This window comes from Topomyia yanbarensis, chromosome 3 (genome assembly GCF_030247195.1).
Source record: "Topomyia yanbarensis strain Yona2022 chromosome 3, ASM3024719v1, whole genome shotgun sequence".
Taxonomy (NCBI): domain Eukaryota; kingdom Metazoa; phylum Arthropoda; class Insecta; order Diptera; family Culicidae; genus Topomyia; species Topomyia yanbarensis.
This window is the reverse complement of record NC_080672.1, coordinates 379684890-379709423: the sequence shown is the minus strand read 5'-3', so window position 1 is coordinate 379709423 and position 24534 is coordinate 379684890. Positions and strand designations below refer to the sequence as shown.

Below are 24534 nucleotides of genomic sequence, written 5' to 3'. Positions count from 1 at the left end.
CCTTCGGGGCCCCTGGAAAATTTTTCCAAGTTTGAAAGAATCCTACACATTTCGGTTGTAAGACATGTAAAAAGTTTTTCGCCAAAAGTTGAGTTTTTTGAAATACCAACATCACTAATTGGGACAAACGTGAGATAATTTTTTTTCAACTATTTAGAGGTTATGGATCGAGTTGAATCACTCACTACAATTGCAGACGAGGCAGAAAATGTCACCCATTAAAACACCGATCAGCCGGTTCTCATGGTAAATGGGGACAAGTCTGTCTTTGCCAAGAGACATGTTGGTAGATTTGAGCGATTCGTGGTGATGCTGCGTAAGCTCGACTCCTGCCAGCAGAAGGCCAACGATTAGTCTGTGAGATTTTCGGCCCGTTTCTAGTGCCACTTCCAGCTTTCCGATCTGTCTATTTCACATACTTGCTCTCACTTGAGTACTATGGCTCCAAATTTGCATAACTTTTCCTACTCTGTAATCTATAGCTAATTGAATATCGTTAAGAGGGTCATCTTATATAATTGTGGCAAAAAGTACCCAATGTTTAATAATTTTTTGAAGCTGTTGTATAACTTCGACATGTGCGCTATTCTTCCACAAAATAAAAATTTTCGAGTTTAAGGTGTCAAAAATGGCGTACAAAATGGCGGCTTTCTCGGAACAAGATTTTTCGAATCTGCGGGCATTCTCGTTTTTGAACCATTCAACCAATCAACTTCGGGCCCACTTTGCCCACCTAAAAGAAAACAATATTCTCGGGCACTGTAACCTACAAAATCGCAATATTTTGATCGATAACGATTGTTTACAGCCGGCCAAAGTGGAAAAATCATGCAAAAAAACTATACTTTTGTTTCAAGTGGCCGCCATTTTGTTTCTATATCGAATTTTTTCATGTTTTTTAGGTTGGAGCGCCTCCACGGAATGTAATCTTCAAGGTCGTTTCGGTTTGCTGCTGGTAGACGACGAATTGTGAGCTTTATAGTGCCTGCAGATGAGGTTGGTATTCAAAACACCTTTTGCTGGAGCCGCCATTTTTAACAGCTTACACTCGAAAATTTTTATTTTATGGATGAAACCTTAATAAACATTTTGCAGAATAGTGCACATGTCTAAGTCATTATACTTCTTCAAAAAAATTATCAAATATTAGGTACTTTTAGCACAATTATATAAGAGGACCCCTTCAAATGTATAAAAGTAAATGTGACTGAATATTAGTCTAAATAAAAAAAGAATAATAATTACTGTACGGTTCAGATATGTGGGGGCGTATGGGCTTCACGATCGCATGTATCATCGCGAAGCGCTCGAGTGGTTGTACGTTAACGTGTTCGGTCGTGTGTGCTTTTGTATGACTCGTGAGCAAACGTGTATGTAACTTCGCGTGTATAACTACTATTTTATGACCGTATGTGCATATCGGCGTGTGTTCTTGAATGATCGTGTGCGGACCATGAATCTGATGCTTAATTTTTGGTGTACGGTTCAGATGCTAGAAGAAAATGAGTTCTTGCATATCAATAGAGTTACCGGTCATGTCGCCATGGAACGTGTTGTCTAGTGGATATGAGCGTTACCTAGTGATTGGTTCAACTGAATGTATGGACCTAAGTTGCTAGGACGGAGGTTTTAATTTAGCCGAACGTGACTGATTCATGACCACACGTACAAGAGTGCGTGTGGATTCGCGTTTGAGACCGCGTTGGTAACTTCGTATGTACTAAATCGTTCACCGTGATACCGGGGTGTTATGAAGTTTGTGCGATCGCGGGCGTAGGTGTGCGTTGATGATCGCGAAGGGCTTAAGCGTTCGTATGTTAAAATGTTTGTCTCATGTTCTTGCGTGTATGTGACATCGCGGGTATTTGATTTTATAAGCTTAAGGGGCCATTCACATATTCGCGTGTATTCTTCGATAGTCGCGCGGACTATCATTCTGTTCCGGGTCATGTGGCCATGGACGCCGTGTTGACTAGTGGATAGGGCACCTTTCTTTATTTTAATTGGTCCAATTGAAGACAAGCTTCTGGTACCGAGGATAGAGATTTCCGGGGGTGACGGATTCATGATGGCGCGAGCACAGGAGATTATAGATTCACGCTTGAGACCGCGTTTGAAAATTTATAAAAATTTATTACACTGAGACATTCACCGTATCATAGGGATGTTATCATGTTTGCGAGAATGCGAGTATAAGTTTCGTGGATGATCGCAAAGCGCTCAAGCCTTTCTATGTTAACGTGTTTTCCGCGTGGATGTGACTACGCGTGTATTTTTTCATTTTTCTGACGCCATGGAACGTGTTTAGTGGATATGAGCATATTTTTATGGACGTGACCGATTCATCATCGCGCATGCACGGGCGTTTGTATATTCACTCCTGAGATCGCGTATATGAATTTATGAGTGCCAAACGTTCACTTAATAACCGGGGCGTTTTCCTGCTTGCAAGAACGCGGACGTAGGGGTGCGTGGATGATCGCGAAGGACTCAAGCGTTTGTATGTTCACGTGTTTGTCGTGTTTGCTAGCGTGTATGTAACTTCGCGTGTATACATTACTTTTTCATAACCGTGTTGCCATTCGCATATTCGCGTGTTCTTGAATGATCGTGTGCGGGTTTAATTTTAAAAAACTTTGTCGAAGATGTAGTAATTTGTGTACAAGAACATATTGTACGTCTTAAAAAAAATCTTCAAGTAGCCAAAGGGTTACTTTAGTGTAAAATAAAATCTACAAAAGTTATATAAGTTTAAACGTTTTTAAGAAACCCCATAACGCTTAGAATTAGATTTCTCGTGCAATGAAAAGTGTGGAAGATAGAGTTTGCATATCTTCAGCAATCAGCGACCCAGTGCTTCTGTGTTTGGCTAACCGGGACATCATTCGGTACCAGCCAGTTGCTTTCGGAGTTCACACTTGTTGTGTGAACTGTTTGGATTTAGTGACACCAATTTGGTGTTTGTTTTGATACATCATCTAACTGACAGCAAGTTGGTGTCAGTTACTGACGCGTGGAACACGAAACATTAACCCTTTCATGCCCAACTTTTTTCTAGTGCAGGTAGGGTTTCAAAACTATTTTTCCTTGAAAACTGTGGGGTCAAGATACACGAAAAGCCTTTTTCATAAAGATAGGTTATTCCCTCGCAGTGCTACAAGCTGCTCAATTTTTACCTTCCAATGCTCAATACAATTCTCCTAGAATATTTACAATAGTTCACTTGCGTGGAAAACGTAGCCAAAGACAGTCTAAATTGATAAGTTTTATCAGTTTTCAATAATATTGCAACATAACGAAGATATATGAAAAATTCATTTTCCGTCATCAACCTAAACTATCCCTGGCAGCACTGCTCCATAGAAATCCAATCAGACTAATTGCAAAAACTTCAGTTCTAGAGCTGATCCTTATAACTGTTAATACTCAAATGAAAGGCAATAGACACATTTATTAGCCTTACTTGTTCTTGTGAGCAAATTTTGCCTCAATCAAAAGTTATAGCTGTTTAAATAAGTTGTTGTCCACAAACAACATGGGCATGCATGGGTTAAAACCAAACTTTTCAATGCTAGAAAGAAGTTGGACATGAAAGTGTTAAATGCAAGTTTCCATCCCTTGAAATGCAACGATAGGATAATTGCATCGTCGTCATAAGTAAAATATCAAGTTAAAAGTTCTAGAGAGTTTAGAAGTAATATTGAACATATTTTGATTGGTGATCCTCGCACTGCTATTCCTTGCAACACTACTGATGCAACTATCTTTATTCGGCTGGGTCCCAGCCATGGGAAACCGACCGCCACATGTAAACTTCTTATCGCAAACGGTGCAGGTTTCAACTATGCGCTCCTCTTGTGCAAAGTAACAAGTTTTGCAATTATTCAGTAAGTAACAGCTATAACGCAATTATTTCTCCGACCAATGTTCAGAACAATCTTGCACATGGCTGCAGGACGATTTCGCCGTTGCTGCAGAAGAAATTTAATTTAAAAAGATCTATTCCACAATTGTAATTGTTTTAATCGAGAAATGGTTTGCTTGTTCGACATTTAAGAACCATAATCGCTGTGGCTCAAGTTTTCTCATTTCCATTCAAGTTCGCCAAATTAAACCTCTGCAGATTAATCCAAATCTGTTTGTATTTTCAATGAAGCTTCGCAGTGACATTGAACAACTAATTAAACATTCAGGTTCCCGCATCGTTAGGAAAGCAATCTAATTCGGATTACTATTGTTATTTTTGTGTCTCTTAAGCATCCGCACAAACAGATAGGACCTCTTCCGGTGCTACCGTTCGTGAGATCGGAGCACACGCATACCCAGCATTAAAGTTTTTAATTGCTTTTTACGACTTCGTATAAAACTTTTTTTCAAATTTACGACCACCGAGAGTCGTACTTTACATTGCGCGACGGGAATCTTAAAATGAGTCCCAATTGGCAGCAGCAGCAGTATCTACTTAGTACCAACCAGGCAGTGATAAATGATAGTTTCGGTCGTCATGAGCTTTATTAGTTGTTAATAAGAGAACTTACCATCCGCTCCAACGATGTAAGTTTGCAATGTGACAAACATTATTACATATTTTGTCGTAAATTTAAGGATCCTGCAACACTGGCGTGTGCGCCATTTTTTAATATCTATCTGCTGGTAGTTAAACTGTTTCAAACCCCCATTCACACTGGTTACATACGTCGAAATGCTTTTGGATTTAATTATCATAATTTTGATAAAGCTCAGCTGACATGGCACAGCCCCTTACTCGAATGTCTCCCGGCTGTTTAGAAGCAACGACGCCGCACTCCGAACTCCTGCAGCCGAAAGCACCGACTGGCCTTCGGTCATTCAATGATACAAAAGTTGTGGAGCGCAAAATGAAACTCATGTTAATTTTATTTTTATGACATAGATTAAATTTGCTGCTCATTTGGTCGATTGGGACACAGTGGGTAGACCATCCTGATCCCGATTCCGGATGGCTTCTAGTGCAGCGTGTAACATCATCCGACACAGACACAGACTCCCTCCTCTTGGCACCAATAATAATGGGCGCATTTTAAACAACACTCTGGCTTAAGGTTCTGGTTGCCTTTCCAATACCTCTCTTTGTCATACCGCGTCGTTTGCAAAATGGTGCGGCAACCGGTTCCGACGGATGGTCTAGTACTGTGTAGATAATCGCTTTATCGTACCATTTTCCGGTTTTCTGCAGAGCCGACAGGGCGACCCGTTCCGGAAACGAATGGAATATTAGATTTTTTGGTGGTTTCGTTCCGTGGTCAATACGTCGGTTACCATAAGCACTCGTGTGTGTGTGTGGGGGGGGGGAGGAAGAGCAGTTTCAGTTTTTTGCGCCTTCCTGTTGGTTTTATTATTCGAAGCTATACTAGTCCTCCAGACTAGTAACAGATTGGACACCGAGGAGTGGCTTGTGAAATCTGGTCCCCCACGTACACGTGATATCAAATTGGAATTTGCGGATTGCGTAGAAATTTAGACGGGCGGTTTTGCTGGGATTTTTTAGCAACCGCTCGTGATGCCCAACAAGAGCGGAACCAGCCGTGTTTTTAAATTCTATTAAGTGTTTTTCTAGCTGTTATGCATGTCTTGCGCTACGGGAGAGTTTCACGACGGAAAATGGGATTATACTAGTTCTATGAACTGTTACCCAGTTTCAATGTTTCAGAATTTCTTATCGATTGGAATACGTTTTGGATAACTTCGGTCGTGAGGTCATTACAAGTTATAATTGCTATTTTTCAAACTGGTGTAAACCACAGCTTTTGTCACATTTTCAAATCACAATAGAAGTGCGACAGTCATTCGTTTTCGAGCTCTCCATCAAGACAGAAGTTATTTTTTTCTTTTCCGCTCTTGCTGTGTATAACGATAAAGAATAGTGCTAATCCGCATTCAAGGTTATTTTGCCAGTTCGGTTCGGTCCTCAGTCTTTTGTTCGCGTGTGAGGTTTAAACAATAAGTATAAGCTGGATCGGTTCGTCGTTGGACACAAGTTTAAAGCTAAGTGGTTTTTGTCTTTTGTAACACATTTATTGCTCTCTTCCGTCTGCGCGGGCACTGACCCCGTGCGTTGACGTTTTTTATGGTTCCCTCTCCGGATGGTCAAATGAAAGTTGAATCGGGTTCAACATCTAAGGCTCCTCCCGGCCCAAGTGCTATCCAGAACTCTCAACTGGTCCACTTGTGATTTTCTTTCGGCCCAAGACTAAATCACTGAATCTTCTTCAGATTTCTAAAGACCTGACAGAACGGTTCTCGGCTGTGACAAAAATTTCAAAGGTCCGCTCGGACAAGATAAGGGTGTTGCTAGCCAATTCAAACCAGGCAAACGATATTGCTTGCTGTGAACACTTTACGCGGGATTATAACGTGTATATTTCAGCTGTAAAGGTACAATCCGAAGGCGTCGTCACCGATGAGAGTTTGACGTGCGAGGATCTGCTGCAGTACGGGGTTGGCCGTTTTAGAGACCGCTTACTTCAGCCAGTGAAAATACTTGAGTGCAAAAGTTTGCACTCAGTAGTAGTTGCGGGTGATGGTTCAAAAACGTACCCCCAATCAAACTCTTATTGGGTGACCTTCGCTGGTACCGCTTTGCCAAATTTCGTCCTCTTGCACAAGGTTCGTCTGCCTATGCGTCTGCTTGTACCGCGGGTCATGAATTGCACAAAGTGTAAACAATTGGGTCACACAGCCACCCATTGTAGCAATAAGGCCCGCTGTGGAAAATGCGGTGAGAATCATCTAGATGATTCGTGCAGTAAGCAAGTCGAAAAGTGCCCATACTGTGCGGAGAGTCTGCATGATATCTCGGCATGTCCCGCGTACAAACTACGCGGGGATAAACTGAAACGTTCCCTTGCGGGACGATCCAAATATTCTTTCGCAGAAATGTTAATCCTCAACAAACATCTATGATCACTTGCCTCCTGACGAGGGTGAGACTGGTAACCCACAAGAGGGAACATCTACTAGGGTGCCTAGAAGTTATAGGAAGAGGAGGAACATTTCCTCTCCTAAAGTTCCTTTTAAAGGCCAGAAGGTGTCCCTTGACGGGCTCCAAAAGTGACATCTATTGAAAGTGTTGCAACCAAACCGAAGCAAGTAGCTCCTGGTCTCGGAGGATTAAGCTTAGAGAAGGAGTTCCAAGCACTTCCAGGAACATCAAAAATCCCAAGTATTCCTTTGTTTCAGTTCGAGAATAATCATAACACTGGAATTATCAAACTCTCGGACGTAGTGGACTGGATAATAAAAACTTTCAATATTACTGATCCTATTAAAAGTCTTATGTTAGCTTTTCTCCCTACAGTGAGAACATTTTTGAAGCAGTTGACTGCTAAATGGCCCCTCCTCTCAGCGATTGTATCCTTCGATGGCTAACTCATCGAATGAAGTCACGGATTTGATCACTGTTCTACAGTGGAATTGCAGAAGTATCATCCCAAAAATAGATTCTTTCAAAATTTTAATAAATAATTTGAGTTGCGATGTATTTGCATTATGTGAAACTTGGTTAACTTCCGATATAGATCTCAACTTCCACGACTTTAATATTATTCGCCTGGATCGAGACACCCCCTATGGAGGAGTGCTTTTGGGGATCAAAAAGTGCTATTCCTTCTACAGAATTAACCTTCCCTCGATAATAGGAATTGAAGTTGTCGCTTGTCAAGTAACAACCAAAGGCAAAGGCCTTTGCATAGCTTCCATATATATTCCCCCCAACACCGCGGTTGGGCACCGACGGCTACAAGACATCTTAGAATCCCTGCCAGCACCGCGACTAGTTTTAGGAGACTTTAACTCTCACGGTACAGCATGGGGTTGCCTCTATGATGATAACCGGTCTTCCTTAATTCACGATCTTTGCGATAACTTCAATTTGACAATTTTAAACACGGGTGAAATGACACGGATTCCTGCTCCTCCAGCGCGTCCGAGCGCCTTAGACTTGTCCCTTTGCTCAACATCGCTGCGGTTAAATTTCACGTGCAAGGTAATTCCTGATCCCCACGGCAGCGACCATCTGCCGATCGTAGTCTCAATCAATAATGGTTCAAGGCCATTGAAACCAATCAATATTTCGTATGACCTCACACGAAATATCGATTGGAAGAGCTATGCTGCCGCGATATCCGACAATATCGAATCTACCCAAGAACTTCCTCGGGAGGAAGAGTACAGCATTTTGTCTGGCTTGATTCTCGACAGCGCGAATCAAGCTCAGACTAAGCCAGTACCCGGTGCGAACATACAAAAACGCTCTCCTAATCCGTGGTGGGACAAAGAGTGCTCAGACTTGTACACGGAGAAGGCCGCCGCGTATAAGACCTTCCGGGACGACGGGTTACCCGCTAGCTATCGACAATATGCGACGTTAGAAACGCGAATGAAGAGTTTGATGAAAGCCAAGAAACGTAGTTACTGGCGCCGGTTCGTTGACGGACTAACGAGAGAAACATCGATGAGCACTCTTTGGGGCACTGCCCGGCGTTTGCGAAACCGAAACAGTACTAACGAGAGTACAGAATATTCAAACCGTTGGATATTCGATTTCGCCAAGAAGGTTTGTCCAGATTCCGCCTCGGCACAGAAGATTTACCGCTCCGCGTCCCCTCACGATAGCGCGAACGAAACACCTTTTTCGATGGTGGAATTCTCTCTTGTCGTGTAACAATAAAGCTCCAGGGCCAGACAGAATCAAATTCAACTTGTTGAAGAATCTACCCGACTCTGCCAAGAGACGCTTGTTGAACTTATTTAATTAGTTTCTTGAAGCTAACATTGTCCCACACGATTGGAGACAAGTGAAGGTCATCACCATCCAAAAACCGGGAAAACCAGCCTCCGACCACAATTCGTATCGTCCGATCGCAATGCTGTTCTGTATCCGAAAGTTGTTCCAGAAAATGATCCTATTCCGCCTCGACCATTGGGTCGAAATAAATGGCTTACTGTCAGATACACAATTTGGCTTTCGCAAAGGCAAAGGTACGAACGATTGTCTTGCGTTGCTCTCAACCGAAATTCAAATGGTCTATGCTAGCAAAGAGCAGATGGCATCAGTGTTCCTAGATATTAGGGGGGCTTTTGATTCAGTTTCGATCAACATTCTTTCAGAGAAGCTGCACCAGTATGGTCTTTCAGCGACATTAAACAACTTTTCACTAAACCTGTTGTCGGAAAAGCACATGCATTTTTCGCATGGTGACTTATCGACATCACGATTTAGTTACATGGGCCTTCCCCAGGGCTCATGTTTAAGCCGTTTGTTATACAATTTCTATGTCAACGACATTGATGAATGTTTTGACAATTCTTGCACGTTTAGGCAACTTGCAGACGATGGCGTGGTTTCTGTAACGGGACCCAAAGTTGTCGATCTACAAGGACCATTACAGAATACCTTGGACAATTTGTCTGCTTGGGCTATTAAGCTGGGTATCAAATTCTACACGGAGAAAACTGAGCTAGTTGTATTTTCTAGGAAGCGTGAACCAGCACAATTACAGGGTGGAATTATAGCACAGGTCTTCTCAGTAACATATCTAGGGGTCTGGTTCGACTCGAAAGGTACTTGGGGATGCCACATTAGGTGTTTGAAACAGAAATGCCAACAAAGAATCAACTTTCTTCGTACAATAACCTGAACATGGTGAGGTGCCCACCAAGGAGACCTAATTAGGTTGTATCAAACAACGATACTATCGGTAATGGAATACGGATGCCTCTGCTTTCGCTCCGTCTGCGAACATACATTTAATCAAATTCGAAAGAATTCAGTATCGTTGTTTGCGTATCGCATGCAGTCGACCCATACGATGAGTTTCGAAGTCGTGTCGGACGTTCTCCCGCTGAAAAATCGATTTTGGGAACTGTCATATCGATTGCTCATTCGATGCGATATCTTGAACCCGGGGGTGATTGAAAATTTCGAAAGGCTTGTTGAGCTCAATTCTCAGACCCGTCTCATGTCACTGTACTTTGACTACATGGCGCAGAATATTAACCCTTCTTCTTACAATCCCAACCGTGTGCATTTCATAAATACTTCTGAATCTACTGTTTTCTTCAACACATTCATGAAAGACGAGATTTGTTGAATTTCGGACCACATACGCCTACAGGTGGTTCCAAACATTTTTTTATAATAAATTTCGAGAAGTCGACTGTTCTAAGATGTTTTATACTGACGGATAAAACCTCGAAGGGTCCACTGGCTTCGGTATTTTCAATCAAAAGTTCACCGCCGCCAACAAACTCAGTGACCCCGCTTCAGTTTACGCCACAGAAATAGCTGCTATTCAGTATACCCTTGGAGTCATTGACACATTACCTGCAGACCATCACTTCATCGTCTCGGATAGTCTCAGTTCCATTGGCGCTATTCGCTCGATGAAACATGGAAAGCATTCCTCGTATTTTTTTAAGGGAAAATACGGGAGCTACTGAGTGCTTTATCTGACAAATCTTTCCAGATTACTTTGGTGTGGGTCCCTTCTCATTGCTCCATGAGAAGGCGGACTCCTTAGCTAAGGTGGGTGCCCTTGAAGGTGACGTTTTTGAAAGACCAATTTGCTTCCATGAATTTTTCAGTATTACTCATCAGTGAACCCTCGAAAGTTGGCAAACTTCGTAGAGCAGTGGGGAGCTAGGAAGGTGGCTACATTCGATAGTTCTAATGGTATCGACGAAACCTTAGTTCAAAGGGATGGAAGTGGGTCGTGACTTCATTCGCGTGATGTCCCGACTCATGGTAAACCATTACACGCTGGATGCACATCTCCGGCGTATTGGGCTCGTAGAGAGTAATATCTGCGCTTGTAGCGACGGTTATCATGATATCGAGCACATTGTCTGGGCGTGCACCGAGTACAGTTCCGCCAGGTATGGACACCCTCCGGGCCCGAAGTAGACCACCCAACGTCCCGGTTCGAGATGTTCTGACAATCCGTGATCGCCTATATGTCCCTCGTATACACCTTCCTGGAACCATCAATATACAAATTTAACTGCCCTTTTTTTCTATCATTCTCAGAAGTGCCCGCTTCCGCCTACCATGCACCCACGAAGGTTTGATGCGACTCCAAGGCGACACCAAACACCTCTATCGAGTGAGCCAACAGACACGGGACCTACGTACAAACCACACGTGAAACTCGAAGTCTTTCCGATCCGCATCTGAGCCGTACTACGAAATCGTCTGGAGGAAGACTCGAGGAGAAAAACCCGGCGTCCCAGTACATAATTCTTTCTGATGAAGGCCACCCTAATCTGTAACCTATGCCGTTGATCTCCTGAAACTGAAAGTTAATAACTTTCTCTCCTGCCATCTTTGTCCACCCTCCCTCCCATGACTCTTATACCCAGAAGTATTTTAATCGAAAACAGAAAAATTGTTCTGAAAGCCTACTAATTGTATAACTTAAGGCTATTAAATGGCACACTTTTGTGATATCCCGCCAGAAAACAAAACTACTTGCTTGTTCACCGAGCATCCTGCCCCGTTGTTGCGGTGCATTTTGCCCCGCTTATTTTCCAAAAGGTAATTTTTAATGATTTTGAAGAATCGAATATTTTTCCACCCTAGAACGTTGTACTGGGGTATAAATGTACCCCACACTTTGGTCGCACTTTTTGCAGGTAAAAATACAAACAAAAGAAATGTGCAATACGTCATTTTCTTCGTTTTCCAATTGCGAAAACAGCTGTGTAAGTGAAAGTACGGAATTTATTGAATCAATGATACATAAAATGGTTTGAACAAAAAAAGAGTGAAAAAATCGCGGTTTTGACTTTTTTCACAAAAAATACTATAACTTTGCGAATTTTCAACCGATTTCAAAAAATCAAATATTTCTAAAAGTTGAAGGAATGGTCTAGATACAGCATAAAAAATTTCTAAATTTTTGGAAAATTGCAATTATTTGGAAGAGTGTAAGTTTAAAAATCGGGATTGTAAAATACCACGAAATGGGGTGGAAATTGAAATGAAAAAAATATTTCTGACCAGTAGTTCATTTGTAACACGTAACGTTACTGTTACAGCAGTTACTGTGGGCAAATTATACTTGCGAGCCAATGTTTTGAAAAACTATTAAAAATAAGAAATACAACAATAAAAATCAGCAAAACTCAGAACGATTTTTTTTCTACTTCAAAATTATATTAAATTAATTGAATAAATAATTAAAAACGATTTACTAATTACTAATTTCTACTAACGTAGTAAAACAACCAGCATTTAAACTGGTATTGTCACAAGTCATATTTCCACTGACAGCACACAACCTGACGAAACGCTAACGGCAACCGTACACTGGGGTACAAATGTACCCCACGCCAACTTTGGCACCTACTTCCACGAAGGCTATAAGCAAACTGGCTATTTCACCTTTTCCTACTCTTACTAGGAACTCTAAATTGAATTATGGTTAGGGTCCCAGGTCGATAAATGCCGAATTCTCGTCTTCACACGGCTCCAAAGAAGGCGTGGGGTACATTTGTACCCCATTGCAATGTTCTAGGGTTAATTAATTGAATAGGTGATAACAAATCTTTATATCATTTATCGCCCTTCTCGTATGAGTTTTGGAGTCAAAACTCATTTCTGCTCTCAGAAAATTCAACTCATTTCAGTTGGATAAACTCCCTCCTTTCGGTACACCTTTAATTGCGCAAAACATAGTCGAATAGTGGAACCATACTAACCCCGGGCGTCATAAATATTGTTTGTTAATTAAAATTTCCAGATATAACTTACCACTAATTACGTGTGCATAAACACTGGATGATTTGGCCATCGTTGGCACACAAGTGTAGTTACCGGTGTCACCTTGCACCGCTCGCTTTATCTTTAACCTGGCACGGGCGTCCATCGTTGGTTGGTGGTTGGTTGTTGTTTGTGTTCCCGGAGTTCCGAAAGATGCAGACAACAACGATGGCGACGGCGACGGCGAGCACAATGACGATGAGGACAACGACACGTCGAGTTGTTGGTTTTCGGTTCGCCGGTTCAGTTGGTTGGCAGGAAGTTAGACAATAGCATTTGAAAAATAAACGGAGGGACCGAAAAAAAAGAAGAAAAAAGGCTACATTAGGAACAAGTAGAACAGTCGTTCGTCGTTGTGATGGGTAGCAGATTAGGGGTGAGATGGGTGGCATGAATGAACAAAACGACGATCGCACTGTACACACTTTGCATACGAATAAGGAGTTTTATTTTTTTTCCTTCTGCAGGACGAAACGCTCCGAGAGCCCAATGATACTGTCTGGTGCATTGTGAGCGGATGTCTTTTGCGTTTGTGTTTTGCAAAGCGATGACAGCACGCCAGGGGGGAGTAACCCATTGGCAAAATGAACAGGATGCGAGATGAGCGATTGTGGGAGGTCGACAGGAAGCCGAGAAGGAAATTCATAAGATCTTTCTCATTTTGCGTAGTGTTTTTTGCATCCATCCTTTCAACGAGAGAGGAAAACACTCTGCTCGGTGTTTTTGTGGCCTCTAGCAAAAGGGGCAAATACGAGTCAATTTTTCTTGCCTGGAGATGATAGTACACACAACGCCTGTCTTAGGATGGAAACTGGTTACGGTGTCGGAGTTCGGAAAAACCTTCTACACATTAGAAAAAGACGAAATAATTTACAAGCGAGGGATTCTTCCTGAAGAAGAAAGTAATAATCTCAGTGAATTAGGTCGCAGCCGGCTGCACAAAAGTCGGAAGCTGTTATCAACTCTTCAGATGTACCGCTTTCCTTTCAACAGGAGTGTGTACTTGTGTGCTTGGAAGTGTGAATTTTTCATCATCTCACTTCGCTGATAAACAGGATAAGAAAAATTCACTGTAGCGTAAATTTGTTGAAGATATATTTTATACGGCTTCGTTTATTCTTAAGAGGAATGGACCCAGAATAATCAAAAGTAACGTTTCTTGCTAAATTAAAGTTCATCTGTTCCTTTCACACATTTCATGCTGTTTGTTTTATATGAATTCATTTTTAATGTAAGCTATATGTATTATTATATTGAGCTTTTGAATACTTGGTTAGTATTTGGGTTCTATTAAAATTATTGAATACGTTTGTAACTGTAAATAAATCTGTATTCCAGTGAAACTATGAACTCAGGAAAATCTAAATGCTGTGTCAGTTCCAAAAAATGCGACAAATAATGAAATTGTTGTCCTCTTTAAAAAGTGACGGAAATGTTTCTATTGCCAGCAAACATTCATTCTTCTATTAAAAATCGCAAAAAAATGCATCGTTCATGGTAGTTGACACATTTTATCCCAACAGATCGCATAGCTAGCGGAAGATTAATTGAAGCCACGCTCTGGAAAATATTTATAACTTTCATCCTACAAAACTGTTTCTGCAGCTGAGCGCTCACCTGGACGTTAGTCCTTCCGTCCAGTCGGTTTCCACGGTGATCCTCTGGTTTTCGCTCGTATAGATATTGTTCTCCTGAGTGGTGGACTCTATCAGCGTGTTTCCTGCAGCCCAGAGCAGCAATAGAAAGCCAAAGAGAAAACGAAAATGGCAGATTCAGATACTGGAGCTGGAGGAAAAAAAAAACCGATTGCAATTTTTCTCCGATACCTTTGTACCAGAACACGGTGCCCAGGTCGTGTGGTCCCTGTTGGATGACGCAAGTCATGATGATTTCGCTGCCCGACTTTATGAAAATGTCCGACGGTCCCAATATACGCGCTCGCAGCTCTGTGGAAATGGACGGGAAAGAAATTGATTATTATTATTTGTTTTTAGTCTCGTTTACAGACTAGCACAGCCACACATTCGTACATGACAAATGAAATGGTCATTGATTTTGCTTTCGAGTAAAACACCCCACATCCACTTGTTTGGGTGGATAGTTTTTACGAGTTCGTATATATGCTTGTATCATTTATTCTATTGTTGAGCACGGTGTATCTTTTCAAAGAAAGATAGTTTCAATTTTAGTTTAGACCGAAATTAAGATGATCGGTTGGGAGATTTAGATCTGCGGCTCGAAATCTTTTTCAAAACACAGACCCCTTCACCTTGAGTTGTTGCGGACTCCTCGCCGTTTAACATCGCTATTGTCTGCTATCAATATATTATATTCAGTTTGTTACGAAAAATGCTTCCATCTGGAAAAACTATTCTTCTTCCCTGATCGTCAGTAATTACTTCACGGTTGCCAGGTTGGAAATCACTGATCTAGAACAAAATTTTTGGATGAGAACTTTGGTTACATTTACATTCTACAGTTCATTTCCTGCACGAAAACCTTCAATTCGAAAAGTCACATACTTTGTCTCCAGCAAAGCATCCTTAGACCAAATATCTTTTGTTTACCATTAATCAGTCAGTGTCATTCAGGTGTCTGCTACGCCGCCATGATTTCAAAGCCAAGATCTAAAACGTCGCGTTAAGGTCGATCCACAATAAACATAAACGATTTCATTCGACACAACTTTGTGATGGTCCAGTTCGTTTAATTTGTTGGTATCATGGCGAAAAGTTTTTGTTATTCACTGACATGTTCAAAACAACACTTTTCTTCACTTTTCGGTCCATTTTTTCACTTTTCGACAAACATCTAAAGATCGAGTTATACCATACGGTGTATGATTAGTGCAGAACGAGCTTCAAGCTAAAAGAGCAGAACAATCTGAACTGTCAGTGGGGCCCATAATTTGTGTGCCCGCTGAGATGTTGACTTATGTCAGTTCAATGCAAACGGGATAGGGGTGCCATATACGTGGTGTCATTCCACCTAGGGTCGTCTTAGGTCTTAAGTGTTCTGGTATACGAGGAAAATCCTCGATTTGACATGGTTTTTCTCCTCTAAGCTTAAAATATTTTTTCCGAAAGTCTTCGCTCAATTCACTCTGGTCGCAGTTACGGCTGACCACAACCATAACTACAACGTAAAGTGACTTACAAGCAGAGTATAAGAAACAAAGCCTAATACACTGGAATCTGTCAATTGTGATATGCGGTATCTCTTTTTAATCTCTCAATAATGCCTCGTTCTTATACCCTTCAACTACTTTTTCTTACATGAAAAATGAAAATTGCTTTTAGGTGTAATTTTATAAATTTTGATTATGATTACAATTCAATTTTAATTCATTTTATTTTAGAATGACTTGCATTTCTTGTCCTTAATTTTAATCTGTCTGTCCTCTGTCCAACAATTTTACCGAAAACCGTACTAATTTTAGCTCGCAAGAAAAAAAATATTGTGGCGTTGACAACTGTCGTTTTATATCTGATCATTTCACTAGATTGTGAGTGATCGCCTATATCACCTAGGTAGGGACTATTGCAACGGTTTATATGTGTGAGTTTCTTATCTCCTTATCAACCATAGGGTGACCGGCATCTGGAGAGCGGCTGTCCCGAATATCCCCCAACCCGTATTGCTTGGAGATTTCTGTAGCTGTACCATTAACCTCGAGGACTGCCAGCTTCGCCACCGGTCGCCGCAGCACTGTTGTTGCTGTTTTCACATCTGCACTGCGTGCTCTGCCGTCTCTTCCTCTTGTCCATCCATTCCGTTGATGATCCTCTACTATCACGACCAAGTCACCAGCTTCCACCGCCTTACTCTCTTCGAACCACTTAGTACGCTTGGCTATTGTCGGCAAGTACTCCTTTATCCAGCGACACCAGAACTGGTCCAAAAGACACTGGCAGATATTCCAGCTAGAACTGCTTTGGCATTGGCTCACCGCAATTCCTACAGCTGGCTGATTGACACCACTGGTACTTAGCATTAGAAAGCAGTTCGGTGTTAGCGCTGCTTGATCTTCAGTGGCTATTGGCATATAAGTGAGAGGTCTTGAGTTGACCATCGACTCGGCCTCGACCAAATGTTTCATCGTCTGGTTTCCGCATCGTTGATAGGGAGGCAAGTGCACACTTTACAGAACGATCCAATCGTTCCCATACACCCCCCATGTGTGGCGAGGAAGGTGGATTGAAACGCCATTGTGTTACCGCATTGGTGAATGAAGCAGCTAGATTATTGTTGATTTCCTGATATTCCTGCAGCAGCTCGCGATTTGCGCCCAGGAAATTGGTACCTTGGTATAAATTTCCATTGGAGCTCCCCACCGTGCAACAAACCTTCGGATCGCCATTTTACAGGACTCGGTGGATAAACTAGATACAGGTTCTAAATGTACTGCTCGAATTGTTAAGCAGGTGAAGAGCGCTACCCAACGTTTCACCTCACTTCGACCTTGTTTTATGAGAAGTGGACCGAAGTAGTCGACTCCAGCATAACAAAATGCTCGAACGTATGGTGTGGATCTTGCGAGAGGGAGCGGTGTCATCCTCGGAATTTGTGGTTTCGCTTTATACACCTTACACCAATTGCAAAGCTTTCGAACGCTTTTGAAAGCCACTCGTAGCCTCGATACGTGATACCTCTGCTTCATCTCATTGACTGCGGTTTCGTTGCTGTGATGTTTGTATTTCCGATGATACCAATCGCCTATGAGGTGAGTACCATATCGATTTTTCGGCAGAATGATGGGAAATCTGAAATCGTACGGTAGATGATCGGCGTTTGCCATCCTCGTTTCCATACGTAAAACTCCGCGATCGTCCAAGAACGGTGAAAGTTTGATGAGTTTACTGTTCGAATCCAAACGTTCACGCTTCTCCAAGGGTACCTTCTGATTCCTACTAATGACGAGGATCTCGTCGGCATACTCCTCGAACTGTATTTGCTTCCAGATTGTTCTCTCTGCTGTTAGTATTTCCTCCCTGCTCAACCACTTCGATGTTTCGGATGATTTGCCATGCACTCTACGCTGAAGAACATTGATGAATTTGTACACGTAAGCAACCGCACGAACCAATTTGGAAAATCTTCCGAAATTCAATAGCTGCTGCATACGGATTCCTCGATGAGCGTGTACTGGACGGAGTTCTTCAGTTGTACCAGCAGGAGGAAAAACCTGGTCTGGCCAGAATTCCGAAAGGCGGTTTATGAACTCTGGTGCTTTGAACCAACGACTGTTACTATCGATTCTAGGGCCCTTGCCCCATTTCGTGGCATCGTCAGCGACATTCCATTTTGATGAAACCCAGCGCCATTCATTCACGGCAGTATGATCCAAAATTTCTGAAACTCTAAACGCCACGTATTGACGATATTTCCGCACGTCCGACCGTAGCCAAGACAATACCGTGCTGGAATCGGTCCACATCACCTGCCGTTTTACTTTTATGGTGTGATTTTCAACAATATTCTTCGCCATTCGAGCTCCTATGACGGCTGCTTGAAGCTCCAGTTTTGGGATGGACAATGGTTTCAAAGGAGCCACTTTTGTCTTGGCAGCAACGAGCGAACAGTGAATTTCCCCTCGATCTACCATTCTAAAGTAGGATACACAAGCATAAGAATCTTCACTGGCATCCACAAACGTGTGAAGTTCGATGTTATCATAGCTTCGTGGATCATAGCCGGGAAAATAGCACCGAGAAATAGATATTTCCTTAAGTTGTAGCAGGAGTAGGGTCCAGCGCTGCCAGTGAGAAAGTAATTCGTCAGGAATGCGATCATCCCAGGAAATACCTGACCGCCAAATATTTTGGACAAGTATTTCTCCGTGAATTACGAAAGGTGCCACCAATCCGAGTGGATCGAAAATGCTCATGACGACCCGCAGTACCTGACGTTTCGTAGGAGTAACATTTCCGTCGAGCAATGATTGGATCTCTTCCTTAAAAAGTCCGTCGAATACGAAGATGTCGTGTTCTGGTATCCAGACCATTCCCAATACACGTTCATAATCCTGGGCTTTGTCTGACCTGAAGCTCTTGATTGGTTCCGCTTTGTGGTCCCCAACCCGTGCTAGAACGTAACTAGAATTTGACAGCAAATTTCGTATATCGAATCCAGCCTTCGAATGGACTAACTTAACCTGCTCTGCCAACACTACAGCTTCGTCGATGGTGTCCACGCTGTCCAGACAGTCGTCAACATGGTGGTTTTTAATGATAGCGTTGACTGCTCGCGGAAACTGTTTGACGTACTCCTCAGCATTTTTGATTTTAACATACTGAGCTGCGCAAGGGGAGCAGGTGGAACCGAATGTCGCTACATCCATCACGAAGACTTGTGATGGATGTTTCGGATCATCTCTCCACAAGAACCGCTGTGCTTGTCGATCCTCTGGTCGTATCTGCACCTGGTGGAACATCTCCCTTATGTCCGCACTTAAACAACCTGTCGTTGTCTATACATATACAACACCGATGGGAGAGAAGTAAGCAGATCGGGACCTGCTAACAGCATTGAGTTGAAGGATTGATTTCCAATCTTCGCAGCAGCATCCCATACTAACCGGACTATCGCTGGTTTTCGAGGATTGACGACTACGAAGAGTGGTAAATACCAAACCCGCTTGGGATCTGAGCCGCCAAGCTCTTCATTGGTGGCTCTATGTGCATAGCCCTTGCTTTGGTACTCGCTGATAAGTACTTTCACTTTCGCGTTCAACTCAGGATTTGCAAAAAAACGACGCTCTAAGCATTGAAGCCTACGTTCCGCCATGGGCCTACTGTTGATGAACTCGACGTAATCGTGTTTCCAAAGCAAGCCTGTTTGGAAGCGGCCTGAAGCGGTTCGAACTATCGTCCGTTCTAAAATTTCCCTGGCACGTTTATCTCCTTCACCTTCCAACATAGGAGCAACCGCTACATCCGCGCTTTCTACAGAAAAGAATCGCTTAACCATATCATGGAGCTCTTCGTTCGGCATTCGGGCACACACGTGTAACTGACGATGTGCTCTGGATGCTACGCCTTCTGATACCTTCCCGTAGATTGTCCAGCCAAGCCTTGTTTTAGCAGCATTCGGTTCATCCTGATCACCTTCTCGTAGTTCCAGCACTGCTTTCAAATGCGAATTATCTAAACCGATAAGGATTCCAGGTGATGCTTGCACATAACTACGGACTGGTAATCCTCGAATATGTGCATATTTTTCGGCAAACCTTTCGACAGCCAGCGTTTGAACTGGTAGGTTCAAATTCTTCACAGTGTGAGCCCCCTTCATTTCGTACCGCTTTTGGGTCGTAGCCCCTGAGATGCTCAGCCTAACCAGCCGAGAATTGTTCTCGATTCTCTGGATACCATTGGTCCATTGCAGACAAAGCGGATGTACATCACCTGATACTCCTAGATCTTCAGCTATCCTTGAGTCAATTAGGGTTGTAGATGAGCCATCATCTAAAAAGGCGTAGGTGTCAATGTATTTACCACCTCCATAGAGAGTGACAGGAATTGTTCTGAATAGAACTGCATGCTCAAGTTGGTGGTGAATCGCAACTGTCGAATTCTTTTTTGAGGTATCGTCGACCTTCGATGATACATCTGGTTTATCTGATGCAGTAGCCAGTGATGCCGCTCCTGACAGCCATTAGATCCGCAAACTGATGCCTTACATAGGAATTTTCCATGGGCCATTAAACACCGTCGACATATATGACGTTGCTGTACCGCTTTCCAACGATCAACCAAACTCATTTTTCGAAATAGCTCACATTCCCTTGATTTATGCCCTGACCTCTCACAGATTAGGCACGGCTTCACCAAGATATCCCTTCTATCAACATGTTTACTTTCGTTGTACTGGATTTCCTTTTTCTCGGCTCCCTCGATTACGTGGGTGTTAACAAACATCTTTTCCTTTGGGTGCCTTTTATCCAACTTCGCTGCATGAGAACCATAGACCACGTGCGTAAAAGTTACATCGCTGGCAGCCGGCACTAGATTGGCCATGTAGCTACCGAACGTTGTGAGATCAACTATAGGAAAATTACGTTTATAAATAGCCCAATCTAGCTTCAGGTTGGGTGGGAGTTTTTCGATCAACTCTTGTAGTAACGATGGATTGGCTAGATGTGCTAACTGTCCTGCTGATTCTAGATGCGCACAAAGATTTTGACACGCTAGACCGAAACTAATAAGAGTTTCAAGTTTTTCTGGTCTTGGCATAGGCATACCGCGTATTTGTGAATTAATTATAAGTTCTGGTCGTCCGTACAGTGTTTTCATGGTGTTGATTGCTATTGGCACTGATGAGGGGTTCATCAAGTAGCTTCTCACTGCCTCCATAGCATTTCCTCGCAGACATCGTTGAAGACGCATCATATTTTCTCCATCGGAAAATCCGCACATCTCGGTTGAATTCTGGTAGCTATTCAGGAACAGTGGCCAATCGGCAGGATCGCCCGAAAAAATTGGAAGCTCTTTGGGAACGACATGCCTTGCCGCAAGCTGCTGACTGTTTGGACCGTTGAAGAGCTGATGCTGTACTGCAGCAGACGAATGTACAATTGGAGAAACCACTGGCGATAGATAACTAGACACAGTTTGCACGGAGGGACGAGTAGAGTTCACCAGAGTCCGAGGGGTGCTTATATTTAATGGTTGAAATACCGCTGAAACATTAAGCGGTCGTGAGATGGGTGTGTATGGTACTGTCAATGGCGTTAGTTCATCAATTAATGAGATCTGACATGCGGCTTGAGCGGTCGTGTGAATTGGTGATGCGGTCGTATAATTCACTTGAGCCACAGTCGCTGTACTCACCAGTGCCTGACTTACCGGAACATTGATAAGAGCTTACTGCTCGATCGTTGGATTTACTTGATAAAAAGCGGTGTCTGCTCTAGTATAGGGCTGGATTACCTGCTGTCACGAAGCTCTGGAACTGCACTGATGAAAGTTGCTGACGATGATGCTGGATTAGCTGTCCGACTTGTTCTTCAATCGCTGCCTCTTTGTCAACTGCATCTGGGTACTCTGGACATCTGCCTGTCGTGACGACCCTCGTAAGCGTAGTTGTAGAACTTCCATCCTTTGCTGGAGTTCCTTAAGTTCGTTGGTCAGGTCGCTTTCTGTTGGTTGCGGGGATAATATGCGGCTCGCTTTGGAAACAGGAGCCATTACTGTCATTCTGCCATCGACTTTATCTTTCATAGGTACTGGCATCGCGACGTTCAGATCTGAGTCAGCGCGATCGATGGAAATCGGTTTTACTAACGGAAATCTTTTTGGAATAGTTCCAGTTCGAGACTGAAGGTTGGTGGGGGTTTGCATATTCCCGGTACCAACACTTGTTGTCGGAACTGACTGGCTCTGTACTCAATCCATTATCCTCCGTGCATCACGACTTGACCGTGCACTTCTCACACTATCTGCTTCTTCTTGTTCATCAAGCTGTGCGAACAGCACTTCATCTTTTTTCACGAGATATTCCTGCTCCAATCGAAGTGCTTTATCTCGTAAAGCCTTTTCTCGTTACTCTTCATCTGCCAGTTGACGAGACTGCATTTGCTTTTTCTCTTCGAGGAGCTGTAGCTCGAGCGCAGTCCTAGCAGCTCGTGTGCTAGATGAAGATGACCTTCCGGATTTGCTACCGTACGTACAAATGAAATGACGATCATCCGCAGCGATGTTATCGTTGACGTTAGCACAAGAGAAGTGATGGTAGATCAGACATCTTTCACATTCCACCATTTTGCCTGCATCGGGAAGACCGCATGGGCATCGGTTCGCCATCGCGTTGGCTGTATTTCTTCCTTCGTGGTATTGTCCTACCAAGTAACCAACGATTTGAAAATCCGACCGATTTCTAACGTTAGAAATCTAAAAGTTTGTTGGTAGAGGCGAGAGGATTCTTTCGGATCCGTATAGCGAAACTCAGGGGTTAGGTTAGAGTTTGCTTTTAGCTGTAATTTTATAAATTTTGATTATGATTACAATTCAATTTTAATTCATTATATTTTAGAATGACTTACATTTCTAGTCCTTAATTTTAATCTGTCTGTCCTCTGTCCAACAATTTTACCAAAAACCGTACTAATTTTAGCTCGTAAGAAAAAAAAATATTGTAGCGTTGACAACTGTCGTTTTATATCTGATCATTTCACTAGATTGTGAGTGATCGCCTATATCACCTAGGTAGAGACTATTGCAACGGTTTATATGTGTGAGTTTCTTATCTCCTTATCAACCATAGGGTGACCGGCATCTGGAGAGCGGCTGTCCCGAATAACAATCGTTTTATATTTTTAACTAGTACTAAGGACCTCAACAATATGGGAAAAATGATAACAGCATGTTTTAAGCCATTGTTTTTTGTTCTGATATTTCAAAATTCTCTTGGTCATGGCTCCCCGCGGTAGGGAGACTTGACCAGAAAAAAACGATCACAGAAAAACTTTTATAACTTTTGAAAAAGTAAATTATAAATTCTAAAAAAAAAATAAATAATATGCATAATATTTTTGCACATTACATTTCAATGAGTTATGGAAGATTGAACACGTTTTCAGATATTTACGTAGGTTTAACTGGTCAAGTCTCCCCATGTTCCCCTATTCATATTTAAAATTTGGGAGATGTTAATGTATGTAGTTAATGGTTTTAATCCAAAATGTTTGATATCCTTAACATTTGAGGGAGAATAATGTTTGGTGATGGTTTATGACATTAGAGGTTCATGCTTTCTGTTTATTCAATTACTAAACCAAAAACAATTTGTCTTGTGGAATACAATACATTTTAAAATATTCATAAGCCAGTCCTTGTTCAAGTTCAACTCAGGGGAGCTTTTTAGTATTGCACAGAACTAGGAAAAATCGTAAAAATTTACGTGTTCTGCTCGTGACATATACGAGCATCTAAAAAGGTTTTAGATTTATTTTTAATTTCACATGACGTTGAATTTCGTAAATCATGTTTGATTTAAATGTCGTTGAATGCAATTTATTAAATTGTGTCAAGTTTATATTAACCAGATGACAAATTTTGAATGATAGGATAGTAATGTCGATGGAATAGGAATGAAAAACCGATTTAATTCACCTAGCAGTGAGATGAGACATTTCTTACACATTTCACTATTGGATTAGTTTGCAGAACTCACGAGAAGTAGGCACCCAACTAGAGGTGGGATGAAAACAGTTTCTAGTCTTGCACGAATAAAATCTCGAATAAACTGAATAAATTATAGAAATCAACAAAACGATCGAAATAAAAAAGTAAAGCAAAAAATGAAACAATAGGTTTTTAAATTCATAAAATGAGTAGAAAAATTAATGGAAATCAAAATTATAATATACACGAATCAAATTAGATTAGGTTATTACATAAAAATTAAGATAATATTTAGAAATAGTTAAAAGATTAATAGAATAAATTGACTCATACTAACAAATTGAATGAAATAAAACGAATGACTGAACATGAAATGCATAAAATTAAAGATATGAATAAAATGAATCTAATGAATCAAATGAATCAAATGAATCAAATGAATCAAATGAATCAAATGAATCAAATGAATCAAATGAATCAAATGAAACAAATGAATCAAATGAATCAAATGAATCAAATGAACCAAATGAATCAAATGAATCAAATGAATCAAATGAATCAAATGAATCAAATGAATCAAATGAATCAAATGAATCAAATGAATCAAATGAATCA

The 24534-nt window shown here is 41.9% G+C and overlaps 1 protein-coding gene across 4 annotated transcripts in view; it reads right to left on the bottom strand.

Moving 5' to 3' along the window:
• Positions 1-24534, bottom strand: part of LOC131692366 (zwei Ig domain protein zig-8-like) — a 428468-nt gene that overhangs the window by 30220 nt on the left and 373714 nt on the right. For all 4 annotated transcript variants that reach the window (XM_058979372.1, XM_058979370.1, XM_058979371.1 and 1 more), the window contains 3 exons: positions 14626-14745; positions 14417-14519; positions 12791-12888 (listed from right to left, as the gene is read on the bottom strand). In XM_058979372.1, the coding sequence (XP_058835355.1) occupies positions 12791-12888; positions 14417-14519; positions 14626-14745 (321 nt within the window). The remainder of the gene's footprint in view (positions 1-12790; positions 12889-14416; positions 14520-14625; positions 14746-24534) is intronic.